The following is a 21,739-nucleotide window of genomic DNA, read 5'->3' on the forward strand; positions in this document are numbered from 1 at the left end:
CAGCTATTCACAATCGCCACTAGGGGGTGCTAAAGGTCACACAAAATAAACTACTACACTGACTCTAGTACAGTGACTCAGATCAAACGGTTCAACATCTGTATGGAGAATGAAATGACCCCAACTTCTACTACTCTGGAGTCCAGGAATTCAATTAAACACTGTGCAACATTTTAATTGAAACTAACTGGTGGTCAAAATCATAGCTGCTAAACATCAGTATCCATTATTACAAAATTGAAAGAATATGACACCAAAACAAACCTTAACCAGTCTGTTGAGTGTCTACCTTTCGACAGTCGAGATGCAGCTGCGGCAGCCATCACACATTTTTCTGCATACTATACTATGACTTTTTTGGGGCTTTTTTCGACATACTATACGTAATACGACATTTTTTTACTTTTTTAGACAAACTATAGTATATCTTTTTGGGGCTTTTTTAACATACTGTACTAAAACATTTTTGTAAAACATTTTTTGGAATACTATACTATGACATTTTTCTAAACATACTATATTATGCCTTTTTTACTTTTTTGACATGCTATATTATGATAATTGTAGGGGTCCTTACTTACATAGCTAGGCTATTCCTTGTTAGGAGTTTTCCTTAATTTCTTTGAAAAACTATGTTATTACTTTTAGGACATGGTATACCATGACATTTCTTTCACATACTATGACATCTAATGATATTTCTTCAGCATACTAAATATGATTTTTTTCGACATATACTTTTCAATTGCATCTTCAGACATACAATACTATGACTTATTTAGATATTTTTTAACATACTATACTGTAACTTTTTTTTATTACTTTTTTAAACATACTACACTATATTTCTTATGCATTTTTGACATTATATTACAGCTTTTTTGATATACTAAACTTTTGTCTGAATTACTATACTATGATTTTTAAGCTTTTCTATAAAATGATTTGTTATGACTAACTTTACGAGGACTTTTAAAGACTTAATATACTATGACCTTTTATGACTTACTATGACTTACATTTGTGACTTTTTTTAAGGCATACCAGTATTCCTTTAGAACACTCAAAACTGAAAAAAATGCAGTCATCTGTGCGGTCTAAGACCAGCTGACATCAATAAGACAAACGGCAAAAGTATGAAAGTTTATTTGTAATACTTGAACAGTCAAAATGCAATAACTGTACAAATTCAACACTGATGACCATGTATCCCCAACTTTTCATTTGTAATAAACGCTCTGTCAACCAGAAATTAGCAATCCAAAATATTTTGGTTGTCAGCTCTGAAAACATTTCACAGCTTATAAAATAAATAAAAATCATGGTTTGTAATTGCATCAAAGTATTATGCATCTCATTGTTTTTATATTTATCCTTTTAAACAAGTACAGGTCAGGCTATTTTACTTCTTCACGAGTTCATGTGTTGGCAACAACATAACATATGAAACCCCCCCAATAAGTGGTATTTAAAAAAGCTGGCTTTCTAATCGGTGAAAGAACACTTTAATTTTAACAATATTGGTCTAAAAGAAATGAAAACATTATGAAAACCATAAAAAATGTTGGATTCCCAGAGTATATCAATTAGTCATGACCTGATGTTATTAAAAAGAAAGCCTTTGATATGTTTAAAATGATAGGAATTAACCACGTCACTGTACAATCACTGTAAATATATACAGTATGAATGAAATGACGACCTATAATGTCAAAGGTAGTCGTAGAGACAAAACCACAGCAAATCTGCAAGTCTATAAATCTGTTTAGTCTCTTTGGGCTCATAGCAGCAAAATGCAGAAATACAAAATGAGCAACTAGCGGCTGAAAACAGTGGAGCATTGAGCTGCCAGAGCCAGTTATTTTTCTACCGGCTTGATTTAAATCAAACCAGAAGAGTTAAAGGAGACTGAATATTCAACTTGCATTCATCAACTGGACAAAAACATGAATCCAAATGAATGACTGTGTTTCTCTTTGCCCTTTCCATAAGTGCAGTAAAACACATGTGCTCTTCCTTCCTCATACCAAACTTCTAACTAACCCTCTAGAGCCCTGTCAGTGGGAGCGGCGGCAGGTCAGAGGTGGTTGCAGGACAGGCAGAGGCCTCCCACCTATTTTAGGAAAACTGACATTCAACACTCAACCTTGGGACCCTCAATAAGCAATCTCAAAGGCTGTTCCCAAGCTTGCCTTGTGCCTCTGTTGGAATAATCTTGACATTGCACAGTTCACCGCTGGTCTATGGTGTGACGCTTCCCAAAAGCTCAGGGGTCAGGTAGCCGTCTGGTGTTGGCATGATTTTGGGGATGATCAGTTGGTGGGCAGGTATCGAGTTCGGTGTCAGTAAGAGGCTGTTCTGCCGGCCAACACCCTCTACAATGGTGTAGACAGGAGCAGGGGAAAGAGGGGACATGGGGGTGGTATCTGATTTCTGGTAACCCGACAAAGGCGGTGAAGAACTCAAGACTTCTCCAGTCTGGCAGGTTTCACTCATATCTCCTGTGGGCAATATGGGGCTCATTTTTCCTGCGTTGAGCTCTGAGGTGTAACCTCCATGATCTGGATTCACCACCATGAGCTGAAACTCTTTCTTCTCTTTCCCCACCATGATGTCTTTCCCGATGTCTTTGCCGGTGCTTTTTAACATCTCAGTCTGTTCCTCGGGTGACAGCAACACCTTGCCAGATGACCTCACCTCACTCACCTGGGTGTACAGCGCCTCTCTGCCCGGTACTACAAAACGAGGCTCCCCAGTGGCGAGGCTCTGGGCCTCGGAGCTTGGCTCACAGGTGGTTGGGCACAACGGTTCCTTGCTGTGGGTTTGATTTGGGACGAGACGAATGAAAGGGGACGGTTCCGGGTCACTGGGTAGATCTGGGTCGCAGCAGCTGGCCCGGCCCGAGTCGTCGTCTCTGAAGCCGATGGAGAGAGGAGAGCAGTTGGAGGACAGGGAGCGCTCCATGAGACAGTCCGTGTCCAGGTCTGTCAGTCTGTCGTTATGCTCTTCAATGTCGATATCGATGAACTCCACCCAGGGGTCGTTGTTGTACAGCTCCGGCCTCAGATCAGGGGGGCCACCCAGGATGGATTTCAACTCCTTCAGCTTCCCTTTCTGTGAGATTAACAAAATAGAGTTGATAAACTCAAGAGGGCACATTCAGCTGGTGAGTTAGGTTGGCTGCTTCAGGCATAATTACAGTTCAATATGCGTTCGGTCTTATTTTAGTTTTCTGTCAGAAAGGTAACACCGTTCTCAACAATGTAATTGCTCAGAGCTGGTACATAAAAAGACAGGTCAAGAAACACAAGCAGTCCGAAGGTTTGCCCAAAGGTTGGCCAAACATTTGGAAACAAAAACGTTCTTCAACAATGGTTGAACTTTGATCAACCATACTAAACGTGGGCACACACGTCAGCTCACTTTACAAATTAAACGGTTTATAGTCTGAATAAACTGTTACGGTGTAAAACCTGTCTGATCATCTAACTGCTCAAGTTTCTTGCCTTTTCAGACGTCATTGTAGTCATGCAGCATGTACCCAGAAACTACTTTGAACAGTATAGTTCTAACTAGTATTCCTTAAAGGGTAAACCCAAAAAACAGAAAACATATTTTCCCACTCTGTGGTATTAAGATACAACATTGTGAACAAAAGAACACACATGAGTATCCACCTTCCCCACAGAAACACCTCTATGCCCGACCAACCCTTACAAAGCTCAAAGCAAAACAAAAAGGAGACAAACAAACAACGTAACAGACGAGCAAGGAAATAAATATCCCAAAACCTTTTTGAGTTTCTAAAACTTCCGCCTCTACCCCACCACAATGGACTCAAACTGAATTTAGTTAGTGGTGCTCAAATCATCACGAAATGACCTGTACGTTTGGGACTTATCTATACATAGTACACTCACTATTGATTAAGGATGGGTACAAGTACCAGATGAATAGATATACATATATAGATAGACATGGCAAGTTCTCAACAACCTTTACAGTAGAACAATAGAAAGCATCCTGACTGGAAACATTACAAATTGGCTAGGACAGGAGGGCCTCCCCAACGGGTGATTGAAAATTGGTGATATTGGTGAAGTGAGGTGCCTGCGCAGAGTCCAACGAATACTTGAAGACAATATCCAGCCAAAACCTGTTCGCTCTGCTGCCGTCTGGCAAACAATACAGACGTATTCGCTGTCTTATCGCCAGACTACAGAGCAGCATCTTTTCTTAGGCTGACATTTCTCAACTAATCCTCTGTCTGTTTTGGTTTTGCTTTGTAGCTCTTCTAGCATACCAGGACTACAACTTACATTGTAGTGTGCAACCCTGTGTTTGACCATGTACCTTACCTATCTATGCATTGAAAGAAACATTGTGTCCCACAGGTCAAGACGGTTTTATTTAGTATTGGCCTGAAAATGAGACATTATTCTCATATATCAACATTAAAATATCTCCACGAAAGTATTCTGTGAGCCTGAAAATGGTTTCCCTTTTACATTTTGAATACAGCGTGTGCTAGCAAGTTATGACAAGTCCTGGTCGAGCATAATAACATCTAGATGAATACCTTGAGTAGTTCAGGGTCAATTCCTCTTATTTTAGGTCCAGGAACAGGAGGCAAAAGAATAATCATAAACCTTAGGGAAGAGAACAAGGAGTGTGAAATTTGACATAACACAAATGCAAACAGAAAACAAAACGCACTTGACTTAAGATCTCAGTATAAACATCGGAGAGCTGATCTGCAGAATGTCTCACTTTTCCACGCACTGAAAGACGACACAGACACTGAGGCAGTTTATCAAGGTCTAGCAGCCCACACAGTGTTCTGGTCACTGAGCAGCAGACTGCACTCTCATTTATCCAAGCTTCTATAAACCTTCCAGTCCTACACAGAAATCCGAATGGTGGTGAAATACTTACTTTTCCTGCTGCGATATGATAACTAACATCAGGATGGTCACTAAACACAAGGAACCAAAGACGAGCAAGGCCACCACTGGGAATCTCGACACTGGGAAAAGAAATGCACACAAATTCACATAACGCTTTAAGGGTAACTGCTATTTTTCAACCTGGAGCCTATTGTTCCATGTTTTTGTGTCTAAGTGAACTAATGGGGACAATCAAAGTTTGAAATTGGTCCAGTTCGTGAGGGATAACATAACCAGCAGAAACAAAGCTCAAGGAAAAGTCTCGTTGTGATATGTGAATCGGGCAGCAACAGGTCCCACTCTCTACAGCCTTCTTCCTCTGTGGTCATCGGGTGACGGGCACCAACAGGAACACCACCAGTCTCCTAAGCTCTGTGGCCTTGCAGCAGCTGATTCACCCTAATCTGCTTGTTGTTGTAGGAGCTCTTCATCCGAATTCTCTGGCTTAAATAAATAGGGGCAGCCATGGAATTCAACGACCTCATCCAAATTGTCGAAATCATCTTAAGTGTTCAGCTATGAAATTGAAAATCTTTTAGATAACACTAAGCAAAACTTGTAGCTCCCTGCTGCACTCGCAGTGAGTCAGCCGTTGTCTTCCGGCAACACGTCACCTCGTGAGATTTCAGGAGACTTCTCCTTGAGCGAGACACTTTCCATAATGTTGTTAGTAACTTAAAATAACAATCAGAGCCTGTCAGTGGCAAAAACAAACCCTTTTAGTGGACGTAAAGGAAGGTTTGCCCAGGTGGGATTGCATTGCAGCCCACGAGCAGCTGCCGTCCACAGCGCTTTCGCTCAATACTGGACTGATTTCAGAAATTGTTGTCCCCGTTAAGGCTCGGTTGTACTTTGCGCAAGGACGGTTGCACAGACATGACCTGACAAATGTTTAGGCATATTTAGGCATAAAATGGGGCTGGATTCACTCATGGCTACTGGTAGATTCTGATCACAGCATTAAGAGGATCACACAGGAACCACCGTTTTAATGCACAGGCTTAGAATCAAGCCCTGGGATCCGACATCAAATAAAAACAATAATATTTAACTGTAGTTGAGTCGTGTTGGTGCTTGAGGGAGTGGTGGAGACCCGGGGCTCATGCTACTTTAATTTGGCCTTGTACACATATGAAAAAAAGATATAAATATCATTTATTTTTCATATAGTGATTCTGATGCTCATCGGAGGAGGGGGGGGGGCTGTTAGGTGAAAGCAGAGAGGTCTTTTAATGGTGACAAGGACATTTAGCTGCAGCAGGAATAATTCAAAAGCCTTTTTTGATAAACTTTGTAAGAGCTTTTGTCATCCAGCCTATGAACATTTGCGGTGCGTGTTTACCTTTAAATGGAACGTGCACAATTACAGATTCACTGAACTCTCCAAACTCTTTTCCACCTAACATTTTGCACCGGACGTGAACCTCGTGATTGACGTCAGTCTGAAGCCCATAAATAGACCGATGTGTGCTTTTCACAAGGTCGACCTGTGGTGATACAAAAATAAGGTTTAAATAGGAGAAGCAGTGCTGCAGCATCACAATTGTCTCGTCTAAGGAACAGTCATGTTTCATTTGACAAAAAAAAAAAGTTGACTGTAATAACCAATCAATATATATTGAAAATAAACTGTGCTGAAGTTAACTGATGCACATGCATGTATGATTTAATATGATACTAACATTCAACCGAGGTTGTATTTAAGCACACTAAAATGAAACACCCACCTGTTCCCACAGGTCAGAGTTGACGTTGCGGTACTGGACGTCGTAATGCAGCGTCATCCATCCCATCGCCACGTCTGCAGACTCGGGCGGTTTCCAGCTCAGCATGATGTCATAGAAACTGCCGGTGAAGCTCACATTCAACAGGGTCCAGTTCAAGAAGACTGGAGGATCCGGTTGCACTGCAGGGCCAGAATATAATTGTATCATCAGCAAGTGAACAAGACAAGAGTGTATTACTACAGTTTACACATATGTGTTCATTCTATAATACGATAGAGGCATGTTGGTTGGAGTCTGAGAGTCTCTTCGGGTTTCAGGCTTTCCAACAGATTTTGGAACCTGGCTGCAAGGATTTGTTCCCTTTTCAGACACAACAGTATTTTCGAGGTCAAACACTCGTGTTGGGGGAATAAGACCTGGCTCACAGTTCCAGTTCATTCATTGTCCCGTTGAAACAGGACACGGTCTTTCCCAAACTGTTGCCCCAAACTAGGAAGCACACTACCGTCTAATATATCATTGTAGCATTAAGTATTTATAACAGCCAACAACAACTGCTGCCCTTTGACAGTTTGCAAATATTTAAGACTCGTGGGATATACCGTACAAGAGTAGATCCATTTATCTGAGGATATAGACAAAGGTTTAGACTCTTCAGAGAGACTGATGCTTGTGAAACAGCAGCTCATCTGGAAGTTGGGGAAGAGCATTGGAACTTTACCAGGGTGCCAACAAATGGGGAAAACCTTACATGGGCTTTTAATCCATTCTTTTTAATTAACTTTCTTTAGATCTGGATCATGACAGAGGCAGCAAACTCACCGATCTCATATACGTAGAAAAGGTTCTCGTCATAGAGGATGGCTTGATCCCTCGAGCGGAGCTGGACACTGTAATATGTCCAGGTGAATGTGTGGTTCTCATCGAAAAAGCACTCGTTTGGCCTGTCGGCGCTGTAGTGAGGACACTCACTCCACTCTTTAGAAGAATTAGGGTGGGGTCTGCAAAGGGGGGCGAGACCAGATACGTTTAAGAAAACAGCATGAACAAGTTAAGAAAATCCACTCAAAGCAGTTACTAAAGATGTTTGGGCACTTTCATAAGCATGCATAAACATTTAGTCGGCTATAATCAGCTGTGGTGCGGTTGAACCTCTGGTGAGGTTTGTTTGGGCAGTTGTGAACACAGTTATCTTTATCTGGTGGAGACCAAAACTACAATGTAAGACTCCTTTGTACATGCCCTTCAGCATAACTACTTTGTAATCCGATCCGCTTAATTTTTGTGCAAACAGAACCAAGCTGAATAGAAAACAAGCCAAAAGTATATGGCTTGTGACAGCGCCCTTAGAAAGTCCTGATTCGAATTTATCGATTCAACTTATGACGATTAAACACATATCAGACCCTAATATTGCATAAACGTGAAATGTGAAAATGTGGATGAAGAGGGGATTTTTGATTTTTCTAACAACTGACCCTTATTTCCTTCCTTGAATTATTCAACTTTTTCTTTAATTGTAATTATTACCTTATCTTTTACTCTGATGCACATTATTTAAAAGGCCTGTAAAGTCATGACTTTTATCTTATGTTGTAATGACCACATTATTTGTACTCTGCCAAGTTGTATCCTTCTCCTCTCTTTCTTCTTTTGTATCCGTTACCTTGATTTGCTTGAACGGCACAGAAAAGGCACATGTTTTTGTCAGTACAGTTCTCTCCCCTACGTTTTGTTAATGTAGAACAAGCGGAGATCTCCCGGCTCGGAGAGGCTCCGGGAAGCGTCGACATTCCATCTGCAGCGGAACGTCTCCATGTTGGCGGAGACGCAACCGGTGATGTGTGGGTGTATCTGGGTGAGGACTGTAGGGAACAGAGAGAGAGAGAGCGAGAGAGAGAGAAACATAATTTTATAATCATCACATCTAATTCTTTTTCATGCTGCATGAATCTGTTTCACTTTCTTTTTGGTGTTGCAACTGATTGTTACGCTCGTGATGTGACGACGCAGGCATGCTGCACTGTTGCGCGGCACTTCAGTGACGGGTTAATAACTGTAACCTAAATCCAGGGGGCGCCACCCCCAGCCCACAGGGCAGATGTCAACATGTTCCTGGAAGTCATTTTACGGCTCTTCTTGCGAAAGCGGGCAGCCGGAGAGAGTTCACTGCCACGGCTCTCGTGGAATGAGCCGTTTGATCTCTCTGTACTCAGAAACCCACACGCACATGAAGTACTATGGGATCCTGTTTTACAGGCTAAATAAACTCAAACTGTGAGTGGACAGCATTTCTACAACACTCTTGCAGCAGACCGTAGCTGTGTCCCATTTGGGTTCACACTGGTGACAGAATTACAGCATGCATACTAAAAAAAATGACTTGACTTGTAAGTGTGCTGTAGGTGAATAGAACACTTCTGTCCCACGGAAAGATTGAGGAACAGAAATATGTATTAAGTAGTTGCGTCGTCGGCACCAGAAACCCCGTTTCTGCAGAATCGATGATTTTGATATTTTGACTGACGAGTGTGAGTCTGACAGTGTTTTGGTGGGAATATAATAATCCTCGTGTTTCGCTCGTGGTATCTAGCGATGCAGAACGGTTTCATTTATCTGCCCAGGTTTAAGGAGAACCTTCCTGATACAGCAGAGGTATGAGGAATTTATTATGTGGTGGTCACAATATAAAAAAAACACCATGCTGGTTACTCGATAGAACACGCCATCAGCAGTTTCCATGAGCGCTATTTCTTTGGGCAGAAAGTAGTCGCGATGACAACTGCTGTCTGTGAGGTCTGTGGAGTAACCAGAGTAACCGGGACAAATGTCGTAAAACTAGTGGCCAACCAAAAACATCAGCTGGGCTGATATCATCAGCCCAGTTCATCGCAGATCTTTGGGTGTCGCTGTATAAGTAACATGAAATTGCAGTAAAGAAATGACTTTAAATTACATAAATATTGTTGCCATTGCATAGTTTATCCACTACAGAGTACTGACAAGCTGACTTTTTAACTATAAATGTGCCGCTCAGAGGTTGGTCCCAAATGTGTAACAAAGACATTTACATTTTTTAAATTGTAATTACATTACATAACACACACAACATATTGGCCAATAGGTTTTGTTTGCGCCTCAAGTATCACTTTCTATACGGCAACATTTTGACAAAATAATCACTACGTACAGTTCACTAAGTGCATCTCACATTAGTGGACAGAGTTTGCTTAGAAAACGGTTTGTTTGACTGTCTCTTTGAACAAAGAGGAGAGCTTTTTGGACGCTGCATTAAGTAAACACTGCTGATTGTATTACCGGGAGGCTTTGAGATCAATAACTCCTGGGACAGCAGCAGTAGCAGCGGTCAGCGGTCAGCGGTCAGCTCACCACATCAACATGTGAGAGAGGAACAACACACAGGCCCCTCTGCTGGCTGAGCACCAAGACGTGTAAAGAACAAGATGGCGCCGTCACAGCTGAGAGGCAGCACTCGGAGCAGATGATGAATACCTCTGGCCCGATTAGGGAAAGGGAGTCACACGTTAAAAATAACCTGTTTACCATGATGCCCGACTCCTCCTCGGGAACTCTGCTTAGCTCAGGATTAAGAGAAAAGGCAATTTGACACGCAGCCATGCGGAGCATTGATCATCATGATACATGTGGAAGCTTTGTTAGTTGTGTGTGATGGGGAAAATGTGTCGCATTGATTTATTATAATGTTTTGGGGGGCGTTAGAGAGTACTTGGGTATATTCCTGTTTTTGTATGATTATTATGAGAATTACATGAATTATTATTATTATTTAACATGACTGAACATAGCAGCTGATCTGTTCAAGTACTGTCACTACCGAGCTAAAAACAACTGTGAGATGATCTAAATGATCTCACAATTTCCTTTGGCCATATTGTACATCGGTAGCCGTTATTGTGCAACACATGGTTGCTCAACACAATGCAACGTGTTATGCTACACATAACAAAATGAGCAGCACATTCCTGCAGTGCATGTTCTTTTTACTTTGCATCAGGAGGAATGTAATCGCGAAAAACAAAAAACACTGGTGAATTCTCAGGGCGGAGTTTCGACATCGGGGAGAAATTGTCCATCAACTTTGACCTTGTTTGAGCACTTAAGCATCATCGTTGCAAACACAGGGTCCGCTTCTCGGGGTCGCCACGACGGAGCCGGGTCTCTGCAAGATGAGACCCGGCCCTGAGGGCTCTTTCATCCATTCCACTTTCCTACGACCGGACATCAGCCAGGAGCAGGCTGAGGAGGTGCAAGAGTCATGGATCCAAGCTGAGCTCATAGCCCAGCTCTTATGGTCGGAAGATGCTGTGGGCAGTGATCATCTTTATTTACCGCATTGCATATATACTGCGGTTGTGGTGGACGGTGGGCATACAGAGCGCAGGGGTTCGCATCCTTTGGTCCTGTTTGAGGATTTGATGAAGAGAAATGTTGAGGTTTTTAGTTAAGTGAACACTTCATGTTCAAGTCAGTGCTGACATTTTCTGTCCCAAGACCTCGCACTTTCCCTGACCTTAAAAGTCTGGGAAAAACAAAAAACAAAAAAATGTTTTCTGAGTTTGTCACACCACAGAAGAATGTATATTAGATTAGGTTTCAGAATCTTGAAAAAATAAGCAGTAATCTCTGCTCTGAAACGCTTGGGGCATGTCTGATGTTCTGAAACAACGCCCGATCGTGGCTGAGGTTTGATTACATATGTACAGTACAGTAACTTGTTTACAGTCTTCATGTGGTTTCAGCTATTCATTTCTAACATGTGAGGGCCTGTGAGGGGCCTAAACAAATCAAACATGTTTAATCATGCTTTAGTTTAGACGAGCGCATCATTTACAACTAGAGCAGATATTGTAACAAAACAAACGTCGGTGAACGTTTCGTACGTTTGCCATCAACATTTTGCAAATTGCCACACAAATAACGTGAAATACATTGTGTTTATAAAGAGTGTAATCCAAGTGTACCACATTCGGATACAAACGTAATGTCAAGGAGACAGGGCTGCTTGTTTGATGACTACACTGTAGTGCTTTGCAGATATTACATCACATATAAAACATATATTTAAATGAAGCTAGCGTAAATTCATGCAGGACACGGAAGTTATACGCCCCAGCTGTAACCAGCTGACAGCCAGCCGATTGAATCATAGCTTCCGATCGGCCACGCACCAATCACAGCCCACTCTCACTTCACGGAGGTTTATTTAAATATGGCTTCCTTCTCACTGATTCATTCTACATCTACGCTGCTACAGACCACACTGCTGGTGAAGCTTCGCCTCCTCCACCCCAGCCTCCACCTCTTTGTTAGTTCATCTTCTGGCAAATGTTTGAAATGTATTTAAAAAATGTACCTCTGTCCTATAAACCCAGGGGGGTTATTGCTCGTGCTCCCGGTCTTAGCTCAGTAGCTGCTGGCTAATCCGGGGAGCATTCAAAGAGCGGAGCCATTATCGCCAAGTTTAAATGTATTCCATTTGTTGCAATAAATGGTTAAAATCTATAACAAGAGTGTTCCTGACTGAACTTGTCAAATATGCACTTCTATAGATCTGAAGACCACGAAGTAGTCAGAGTTAGCTCCACCTTCACCAGCTACAATATTAAAATGATATATGCCGTATGTATGATAGAGATGAAATGATTCAGAGTCATTAGCAACATTTTTGATACTAGATTATTTTTGCTGGTGCTTTAACTTGTCACATATGATACATCTCATATATTTGGGCTTTGAACTGCTGTTTGGACACAACGTTGAAGATGGTATATTGGGCAGAGGAGAATTGTGATGGATGTCTTTCACTTCTTTTTTTTTTTTTGACATTTTTTACCTTACACAGGACTTTCAAATTGTAGTTTTGCTACTTTTAATTCACTCTTGGGTCTAAATACTTCTTCCACCACTGAGTAAGAGAGGCGAAAGTATCTAAAGAGAACAAAAAAGGGAAAAATATTATTGCCCCATGATGCTTATAATTCTGACCCAGTACACCTTATCATAAGCTCCCAGATCAACTTGCAAACCTTCTTTGTTGTGCTTGTCAAAGAACGTGCTGCCGTGTTTGCTCAACAGCTGCCAAACAGAGTTCGCTCCTACAGTAAAGTAAACATGTGTGCAGTAGAAGCCGAGCACTTTCAGGGCCACAGCACACACACACGCTTTCCAAGCCTGTAACATCAATTTACAAGATCTGCTCAATACAGGACTTCACAAGAGACAAACTGCCGCGAGCATAAGAAGTAAACATGTTCACATCAGCGTGATTGCTCTCTAAGTGCTGCAGAGTGCCGACAGTCTATTTCAGGGTGAAAGAAAACATCCTCGCTTAATCTGTTTTTCTAAGCCCAGATGTGTTTCCTCTTAGCCGTAATTTCCGAGGAAGGAAACAGTAGCTCGTATTCATTTCCTTTGGAAAGGACTCACTCGTACCTCTGATCCCATATAGTATCAGGTAGAACACAACCGGTTGCCTATAGTGTGTGCTTTTCTGATTATATATAGCGTCTAACAACATCTGGACAGTGTGCTGGTGGGAAGCCTTCATTAATGTCTTCACTGGGAGCACACGAGGCAAGCGGATATTTAGACAGTCACATGTTCAGACTTCAATCAGTGCACTCTCCAGAGGAAATAACTCATCCTCTGCATTTAGAAAAAAAGCCATTTCCTTCCTTGGCTAAGAGCCACCATGCTCTCAACGGTGATTACTGAACAGCAGCAGCCGACCTCCTGCGGCTCCCGTTCAAAAGATCGGAGGTGAGAGGAGTTATTTTGAGCTACCACCGATCTAAAAGTCTCAGTCCTCCTCTCGTACACAATGTCGGTTGACGGACGGAGTACACACAAGGCTTCATTAGACATCAAACTCTTTATTAATACAAAAGACACCTTCCGAAATATGTCTGGTTCTTTGGTCAGAATAAAATGAAAGCCTTTGTACATCAAAATGTAAAGACAGAGGTACAACTTCAGTAACAAATATCCAAACACGACTTCAATTTGTGGAAACCCTAATAAAGGATTCAGCAAAATAAATCACATCAAGCAAGATTAGCAAAAGCTAGCCAGCGTAACGCTGTTTTTTTATACCCTCTGTGTGCTAACGGTAGCCTCTCTTCGAAAACACTAAGATCATGTATGTTGAATTCAATATTTCGTCTTCGGTTACATGTGGTAGTTTCTCCCGAGCGGCCGTTCACCACAGCAGCGCCAGACGGTTTGAGACCGAATCAGTCAACATCTGAGCTAAAGGCAGCCATTCAGAAATCTGCAGGCTGTTCCCAGGTCTGCATTAAAAACTCAGCTGAGGCGCTCCCTGATTTCAATGAACAATTTGGCAGCGAGTTGAAAGCTTGTAGCTCACTTATTATTCTACTACGGGGGTAAACACGGCCATCAGAACACAGCAGACTTGTTCGCTTTAAAGGCATGAAACTAATAAAAACTAAGAAGCAGGAGAACTGGGGAAGAGGGGAAAACACGCTCCGTTCACACCTCTGCTAAACTATACTGACAGTATTATGTAACATGACCAAGCACAGGATGTCCGCATGTGACTTTAATGGTCAATGACACCTAATTTATATCCTAATACAACCCATGTATGCAAATACACAGCACTTCCACTGCCACTGAGGGGCTGTTTTGTAAAAAAAAGAAAAAGAAAAGCGGGGCACGGAGACACCGAACAGCTTCCCATTGTTCTGCGGTAGAGTACGCTCTGCTCTCTAGAATTCCTGGGAAGCCACTTCACTAGAAATCTGTTGGCAGCTCTCTGTGGCTCTGTGCAGAGTGTTGCGCAACAGAGTTCACATTCATTTGAGTGCTAAAGCAGCACAGAGCGCGCTGCAGCAATGCAGCAATACGTGTTTTATAGTATGCTGGGCTTATATTGTCCTGTGGCCCATTTAAAACAGATGTGTCTGAAAGACTAGTTCCATCTGCCGTTGTGCAACTTCTGATTCCAAAACCAAGATTAGCCAAGAAAGCATAACCAATGCTAACACATAGAAGTTGCACACGTTTACACAATATGCTCTCTATTTTATACAATACATATAATTTCAAATCAGTCTGAAACATTCAAATGCAATTTGTATTGTAATCTACTTAAAGATATTCATAAACATACCTTGCTCAGAGGCCGATTCCATTGCGGAGAACGTGAGGATGTGAAGGAAGAAGAAGAGCACGGGGAGAGCGGCCGCCATGGTGCTGAGCTGTGGAGGGAACATGTGGCGAATGTTAGTTTTTCAGTGCATTCCACCCGGCTGAACCACAGAGCCCTGGAAAAGTACTTCAGACATCAAGTGGCATTCAGTTTGCAAACCCCGCTCCTGTGCATACACGGCAGCCTATTTGTCGGGTTATTCTGTGTCCTGACATTCAGCTGGAGGAGGTCTGTTCCCCACGTTGCAGTGATTTTGCGAAACACTTGGAACGCGCTTTAGAACAGACAGCTGAGAGACCTCATTTTGCCTTGTAAACATGTTAAACCTGTTACACTGAATAATATTTACTGCTCTACAGTATTCAGGATTTATTTGACTACTACATGTGAAGTTACAACTTTAGTTGCTTTAAAATTGATCTTATTTCAGATTATAATCAAAGTAATTTTACTTAATGACACTTTATCTGTTTCTACACTTGAACTGACATCGGCAACTCCTTTCAGAATCCTTTACACTGACACTTCCAGCTCTTTTTATAACTTCGACTTTTCAACTGCATTCACCGCTCTCACGTTATGTTTGTACTTCAACTGCTACTTTCAATTCCTTTCAGCAGCTTCACTTCGAGTACTTTCATTTCAGTCAGTGCCACTGACCGTTTCCAGCACTTCAATTTGAATTCCCACTTCCACTGCTTTCAGAAATCTTTTTTCAGTGTTTACACTTCAACTGACATTAGTGCTTTGTTTACGCTTACTATTCACTTCCTTCAGCACAATCACTTCAACCTTGTTTACCACTGAAACAACTACGGCCACTTCCTCTTCAAATACTTCACTAATTCTGTTCGAACTGTCACTTCAAATATTTGAGTGCTTCAACTTCAGGTACAACTTCATTTTCTTTATCCCCTTTCATATTGTTATCATTTCAGACTCAACATGTTGGGAAATTAAATGTATTTCAAATGTTGCAACACATGCAAGAACACGTACATTTCCTTCGGAAAAGTTAGAATCCAATAATGAATAGGAAACTGCATTTATTGGTCGGCGGGTAGGACTAGCATGTCTAAGTCAGAATCTGAGGATGTTTCATTCATATTATCTTTGTGGTATTCACACTGTTTATACTTCCTGGAGAAAAACAGTTCTGTTCTAGACGTGAACATCCATCTCCAGCCAACACTTCTGGGTTGCCAGCAGTAAATGTGCAATCCACCCCCCACTACATTCTGGGCCTTGTTTAGATCTGGTTCACTGAACCTTGGATTCATATCATTTTCATCTTGTGAAGCAGAGTTGGGCTCTTTGTGAGCTTGTTATTAGGATACCCAAGGCCCTTCTCCGCCTGATTCATCGTTTCAAATTCTCTTGTTTTTTTTTGGCTTGCTCATTGATGCCTGTCTAACTGTTATGTATCTCTAGAAAAATAGTAAAAACAAGAGAAACACGTTACTGTCGCTTAACTGTTGTCTCAGAATAATGGACAGCGCTGTATGCTGAGAGACGCAGACTTTTATCCTGCTTGCTTTTCGTGGTTGTAAACAGAACTTTATGTCCATATTCCGTTTCCCTCATTGTATCAAGAGAAACGACAGCGTGAAGAGACAGTCAACGGGAGAGATGTAAGCCGAAGTGCTCGTGCTCCGATAGTGCTATATTCATATAGCGAATGGTCTGTCTATTTGAAGGAGACTTGGCTGTTCACGAGCGCACGTGTTGTGTTTGATTGTGATGTGTCACCCGACGTGCACTTGACTTTACATACATAAAATCGTACAACCTATTAATGATTTACTGGAGTCGTTTTCCTCGTCATGCTCTATTCTCCTCACTCCCTGACGCTGACTTGTGTACTTAAGCTTTGACGGAGTCCACTGTCTTGTTAGTTCAGTGTGTTAGCTCTTACTTTCACAGCTCTGTGTTGCAGTGCAGATGGAGGAGGTGCAGTGTCTTCATAGTTTATTATATGTTGTTCGTTTACATGTTAGCAGCACTATAGCATGTTAAGTTAACTACTAGATGAAAAAGAAACAGCTGTGAGTTTTTTAAATGATATCCTTTGATTATTATAGTTAAGATATACTGTTGGTGTGTGACAGCGCAGCCAGACTGCTCCTGTCTGAACCTTTAACTCACGCACACTCTCACTTACTGTGAGTTTCTTGATTTACAGTAATTCATTTTTTATAACTTCATTTCTAGTGAAACTATCATGTTTTTCAAAACACCGAAAAAGAAGGGTTGGATACGGATTTATGAACCAATTAGGTTTTTTTTTCAATTGCTAACTCACTAAAATGAGATAAAGTACAACTAGTGAAAGTGACACGAAGAGACAAAACCCTCTGCTCATGTCTCCAAAACGCCAAACACATTAGTGTAGTCACAGCATTATTACCATGTAATCTCTGCTCACCAGTGTTGAGAACAGACAGGGGTTTAAATAGACTTATTTATAACAATGTCCTTTACATTACACACGTATCAGCAGTTAAGATTAATTAAAGCCACAGTGCATACAATTTAAAGTATTGTGTTACACCCAAAAGTCGTTGATTTGTTTTTGGCAGCAGAAACAGCTGTAAACATGGCCCTGACAAATTATCACCTTGTAAAGTTGTTGTGCAAATGTGTTAGCAGAAGATGCAATGCATCCTTATTTATGAGTCAACATGTTTGGGTGTTAAATCTTTTTCTGCAGTGTAACAGCCATCAAACATGATGCAGTTGACATAACATTAAACCAATTACATTTTTACTAGTGGTTAATCTGTCATTAAAATATCATAAACAACAACAAAAAAGCCCAATACAATGTCTTAACCCTCAAAGTTATGTCTTTTGTCTGAGCAACACGAGACAAAGAGGAAATCCTCAAGAGTTGCAGAGTCAGACATCGTAAACATTCGGGGCTCAGCCCAAACCCAGGGGGGTCCGGTGGCCCTGCGAGTGGTGACATGTCCCATTAATGGCGGCTATATCCACTATTTTTCACACCTAGATAATAGAATGCCCAAAAATCTGCACATCAATTGGGAAAACCATGATAGTTGCCAAGTTAAAAATCCCATTAGAATCCTGTTTTGCATCCAATTGTTCTCCAACTGTCTCAGACTGACCCTCGCAATTAAGAAGTTTGAAACGTTGTTATTTTGATTGGACAATTACACAAACAAATATCAAAATAGTTGCCATTTAATGTTGGGACGATGACATAATTGATTAATCAACTAACTGTTTCAGTCCCAAGTATTTTTCTTTTGAAGAAATGAACAACAAACAGTAATTCCCTTTATAATAACAAAGTAACTTAACTCTCTTGAGTCTCGACTTAAATACAAGTCACCCTCCTCCCTTTACCGGCTTGACTGGTCACATTTAAACATCGATAAGCTGCTTTAACTTGTTACTACTTTAAACGGGTTCTTCACCGCAGTTTCGGTTTAATGAGTTTGTTTTCAATCCGCTTCAAGGGTGACGGCGCGATTGCGCAAGATTCGTGACACGATAACATGCACCAAGAAGTAAAAGCCCACAGTATAAGGCAGTGGACATGTATAATTACACGCCACACACTATCGGAGGCAGTCTGTTCACGTTACACACAAACATGCTGCACCGACACGAGAACTAACTCACCGCGGCGTGGGGGGGTGGACAGCAGTCTGCTCCCCGTCCTCACAGGTTTCCTTGATGAAACAGCACCATCGAGCTCCAACGATCCTTCTAAACAGACCGCAGACACCCCGTGAAATCAACCGAGAGTGTGTTTACCTGAGATCTATGCGGTGTGGTGACTCTGTCGTGGAAAACCCTGCCCCCTCTGTCGGTGCTGCAGCGCGCACAGCTGTACCGTCCCACCCCGTGGTTCCGGCGGCAGAGAGAAGGGCGCCATCTGCCGGTGGAGGCGGGGTGCGGCAGGGGGGAAACGACCAGCAGATCTCCAGGAAAACCGACTGAAAACATGAACTGCAGGCGCTGACACGTAAAAGTTAGCATTGTTTGTATGCGCATTTTAAAGTATGCGCATTAGAAAAGCAGCATGGACACAGCACGTTTCGATTAAACGTCCTCAACTGCTAAAAAATAAATAAATACGTAAAATGAATCAAAAGTAGGCTAAATGTACTCTTTCTCCAGAATGGCCCGGATTATATCACTGTCTCAAAGTCAGTGATGCATTCATGTGTATATCAATTTAATGTTGCAGCTGGTAAAGGTGCAGCTCATTTCAATTATTTGACATACTACTGCATATCCTGATCCATAATCATACATCATCAATTAGCAGTGGATTCATATGTAGTCTTGTCAAATAAATAAAGTTACGGAAAAAGTTAAATATTGGCTTCCAAAATGGAAAGGAGTAGCACTATACAGTAAATGGAAATACTCAAGTAGAGTACAAATACCTCAAATAACTCTACTCTACTGTATGTAGGGTGAACATTCCACCACTGCAAATCAATTTGGAAGTGAGATTCACAAATATAAATGCTCAAGTAAAGTAGCACCACCTATACTGCAACTTGAATAAGGATGTTAGATGCACTTATATTATTAAGTGAAAGTTCTTAGTGTGCCAAAATAAAACTTGAGCTATTAGTTTTTCAACCGGTAAAGGAACCTGCTCCACGACAGCTTTAGAGCGGTATTTCTCAGGCTGTGGAGTCACATTTCAAGTTCAGTTTAGTCCGTGCGCGTGAGTCTCACTTCTGGTATGTTAGCACCTTGTTTTTGACAGACTGTAGGGACCAAGCACACCCTCTACACATGCTTAGCATAGCGCACGCACACACACACACACACACACACACACACACACACACACACACACACACACACACACACACACACACACACACACACACACACACACACACACGTAGATGTTAAGTAACATGTTAGCAAGCAAATGCCATATTTACACATCCAGCAGACATGGAGCAACATTTTCATTCCATCTGAGTCATGTTCGCTGTGCTGATTAGAGCAGTGAAAGTGAACCAAAATAGTAAAGTTGCTGGCCGGGAAAACCAAAACAATAAGCTTGGAGTCGCTACAGCTCAGAATTCTTGGTGTGGGAGCCGCTGCAGATAGAGTTACAGCCGGGATTGTAGAAATACTGGGGTCAGAAGTCCAAACTCTCCCCTGAGAACCTCATATATTTGACTAGCCAGCAACAAGACCCTGTAGTATTTAAAAGAACACAACATTTCACATTTGATTCACTTAACTGTTGTGTTATATTTGATTATATTTGATGTTTTATTTTACATCCCTATAATATGGCCCGATGTAAGGTATGTAATTCTGGTGGAGAATATTACATTTCTTTAATTTTAACTTAAGTCATGTTGTGTTTTGCATAACAACAGTCAAATTTGGTCTAAAAATACATTTATATTTCTTCATAAACCTCAACCAGGTATCTCATCATTAGAGATGAAATACCTTCGGTTTTGTTTGTTGTATTTATACAGATGTGTGAATTAAAACAGGAAGCAGAACAAGCAGGGGTCATTTTAAATGTTTTATTAGTTATCGTTTTAGTTGTGTTATTTTATTTTTTATTCGTTTTCAGTCCAGTCATAGGTTTAAATTTGGGACCAATTTGTTTGAGTGTATCCCAAAACCAATCAGTAACTGTTCATGAATTCTTTATGGACTAAAAGAGTCAGTAGTATTTCCATTCATTGGTGTGTTTCCCATCCATCCAAAGATGCCCTTTATGGTTCCCTCTATAGATCCGCCTTAAATATCTCGTAAACAAGCTTAGTAATAATGTTTGACGTCAATTCAAGCCAGATTTCTTTTTAGTTTAGAGGCTATGATTGAAATGTAGTTTCATATTTATTCTCATTACTATCTCCCCTCGTTGCCAGTGTTTTGGTACATTTTAAATTAATTAATGGAATGGAATTAATGAGTTAAGGCCAAACAAAAGTTCTGAGATAATAAACAGCAGCAGCCATGGAGAAAAAAAAAGATCATCCCAATCATAATAATGGGAGATGGAGGCAAGCTGGGTCTTGTGGGATTGGAATTTTCAAAACAAGCCTCTTGCCAACATTCCCAACCACAACCTCCACCAGAGGGGAAGATTTAGGTTCATGAATTTCCCAAGACCAGAAAGAAGACACAGTGTCTTCTTCATCTGTAATGAAAACAGGTAAACATAGTGTAGGTCATGTGTGTCTTGGTGCTAAACGCTAAAGAAGAAAAAGAGACACCACTAGATGGCAACCTGAACTTATTACACAGGGAGGCCTGCAGCGACTCACTGCTCACTGACTTTAACCTAATCTGACCTAATTGTTCCCCAGGTGAAAACAAAAGATTTGAGAAGACTTAAATACATTGAAGGAAACATGCTTTATCAATGGAATTTAGTCATATTAACAAAAATAAAACAAACATAAACACATTTTAAAAAAGACATGGTATTATTAATGTAAAACTATATAACTGTTGTGAATTAAATACTGTGTTTCTGTCTAAAAATGTCAAATGTGGATTGAAGGTGCTACATTCAGAGCATTTCTATTGCCTTTTAACGGCTCTCAACATGGGGATGGCTGAGCCGGTTGCTTGCAGTTAACGGTGCCAATATTGCTAACAGTGCAAACAACGGCAACAGTGCTGACAGAGCAAACAGGTGGGTCACGCTCACATGCACTAACATGCACTAAAAGGCAGGCACGGCCGGCCAGCTGTGTTCCCAAAGCACGGAGATGCTCGGATTATAACACACACAGAGGGAGAGCGACTTCATTCTCTACTCAGGTAGATATTCCTCCACTATATCTTCACATAGCTAATCGTTTTTTGCTGCTATTTCA

General features: G+C 41.3%; 1 protein-coding gene across 1 annotated transcript; it reads right to left on the minus strand.

Annotated features, from left to right (window-relative positions):
* Positions 1–1,136: 1,136 nt before the first annotated feature.
* Positions 1,137–18,676, minus strand: LOC306710070 (growth hormone receptor-like). The gene is made up of 9 exons (XM_079178448.1): positions 18,537–18,676; positions 14,850–14,937; positions 8,403–8,538; positions 7,496–7,674; positions 6,674–6,852; positions 6,289–6,433; positions 4,936–5,026; positions 4,580–4,649; positions 1,137–3,114 (listed from the first exon to the last, which is right to left on the minus strand). Exons 2-9 carry the CDS (start codon positions 14,926–14,928, stop codon positions 2,242–2,244), a joined length of 1,752 nt encoding a protein of 583 aa, XP_079034574.1. The 5' UTR covers positions 14,929–14,937; positions 18,537–18,676; the 3' UTR covers positions 1,137–2,241.
* Between the last annotated feature and the right edge of the window lie 3,063 nt (positions 18,677–21,739).

This window comes from Pholis gunnellus, assembly GCF_910591455.1.
Source record: "Pholis gunnellus genome assembly, chromosome: 18".
NCBI lineage: Eukaryota > Metazoa > Chordata > Actinopteri > Perciformes > Pholidae > Pholis > Pholis gunnellus.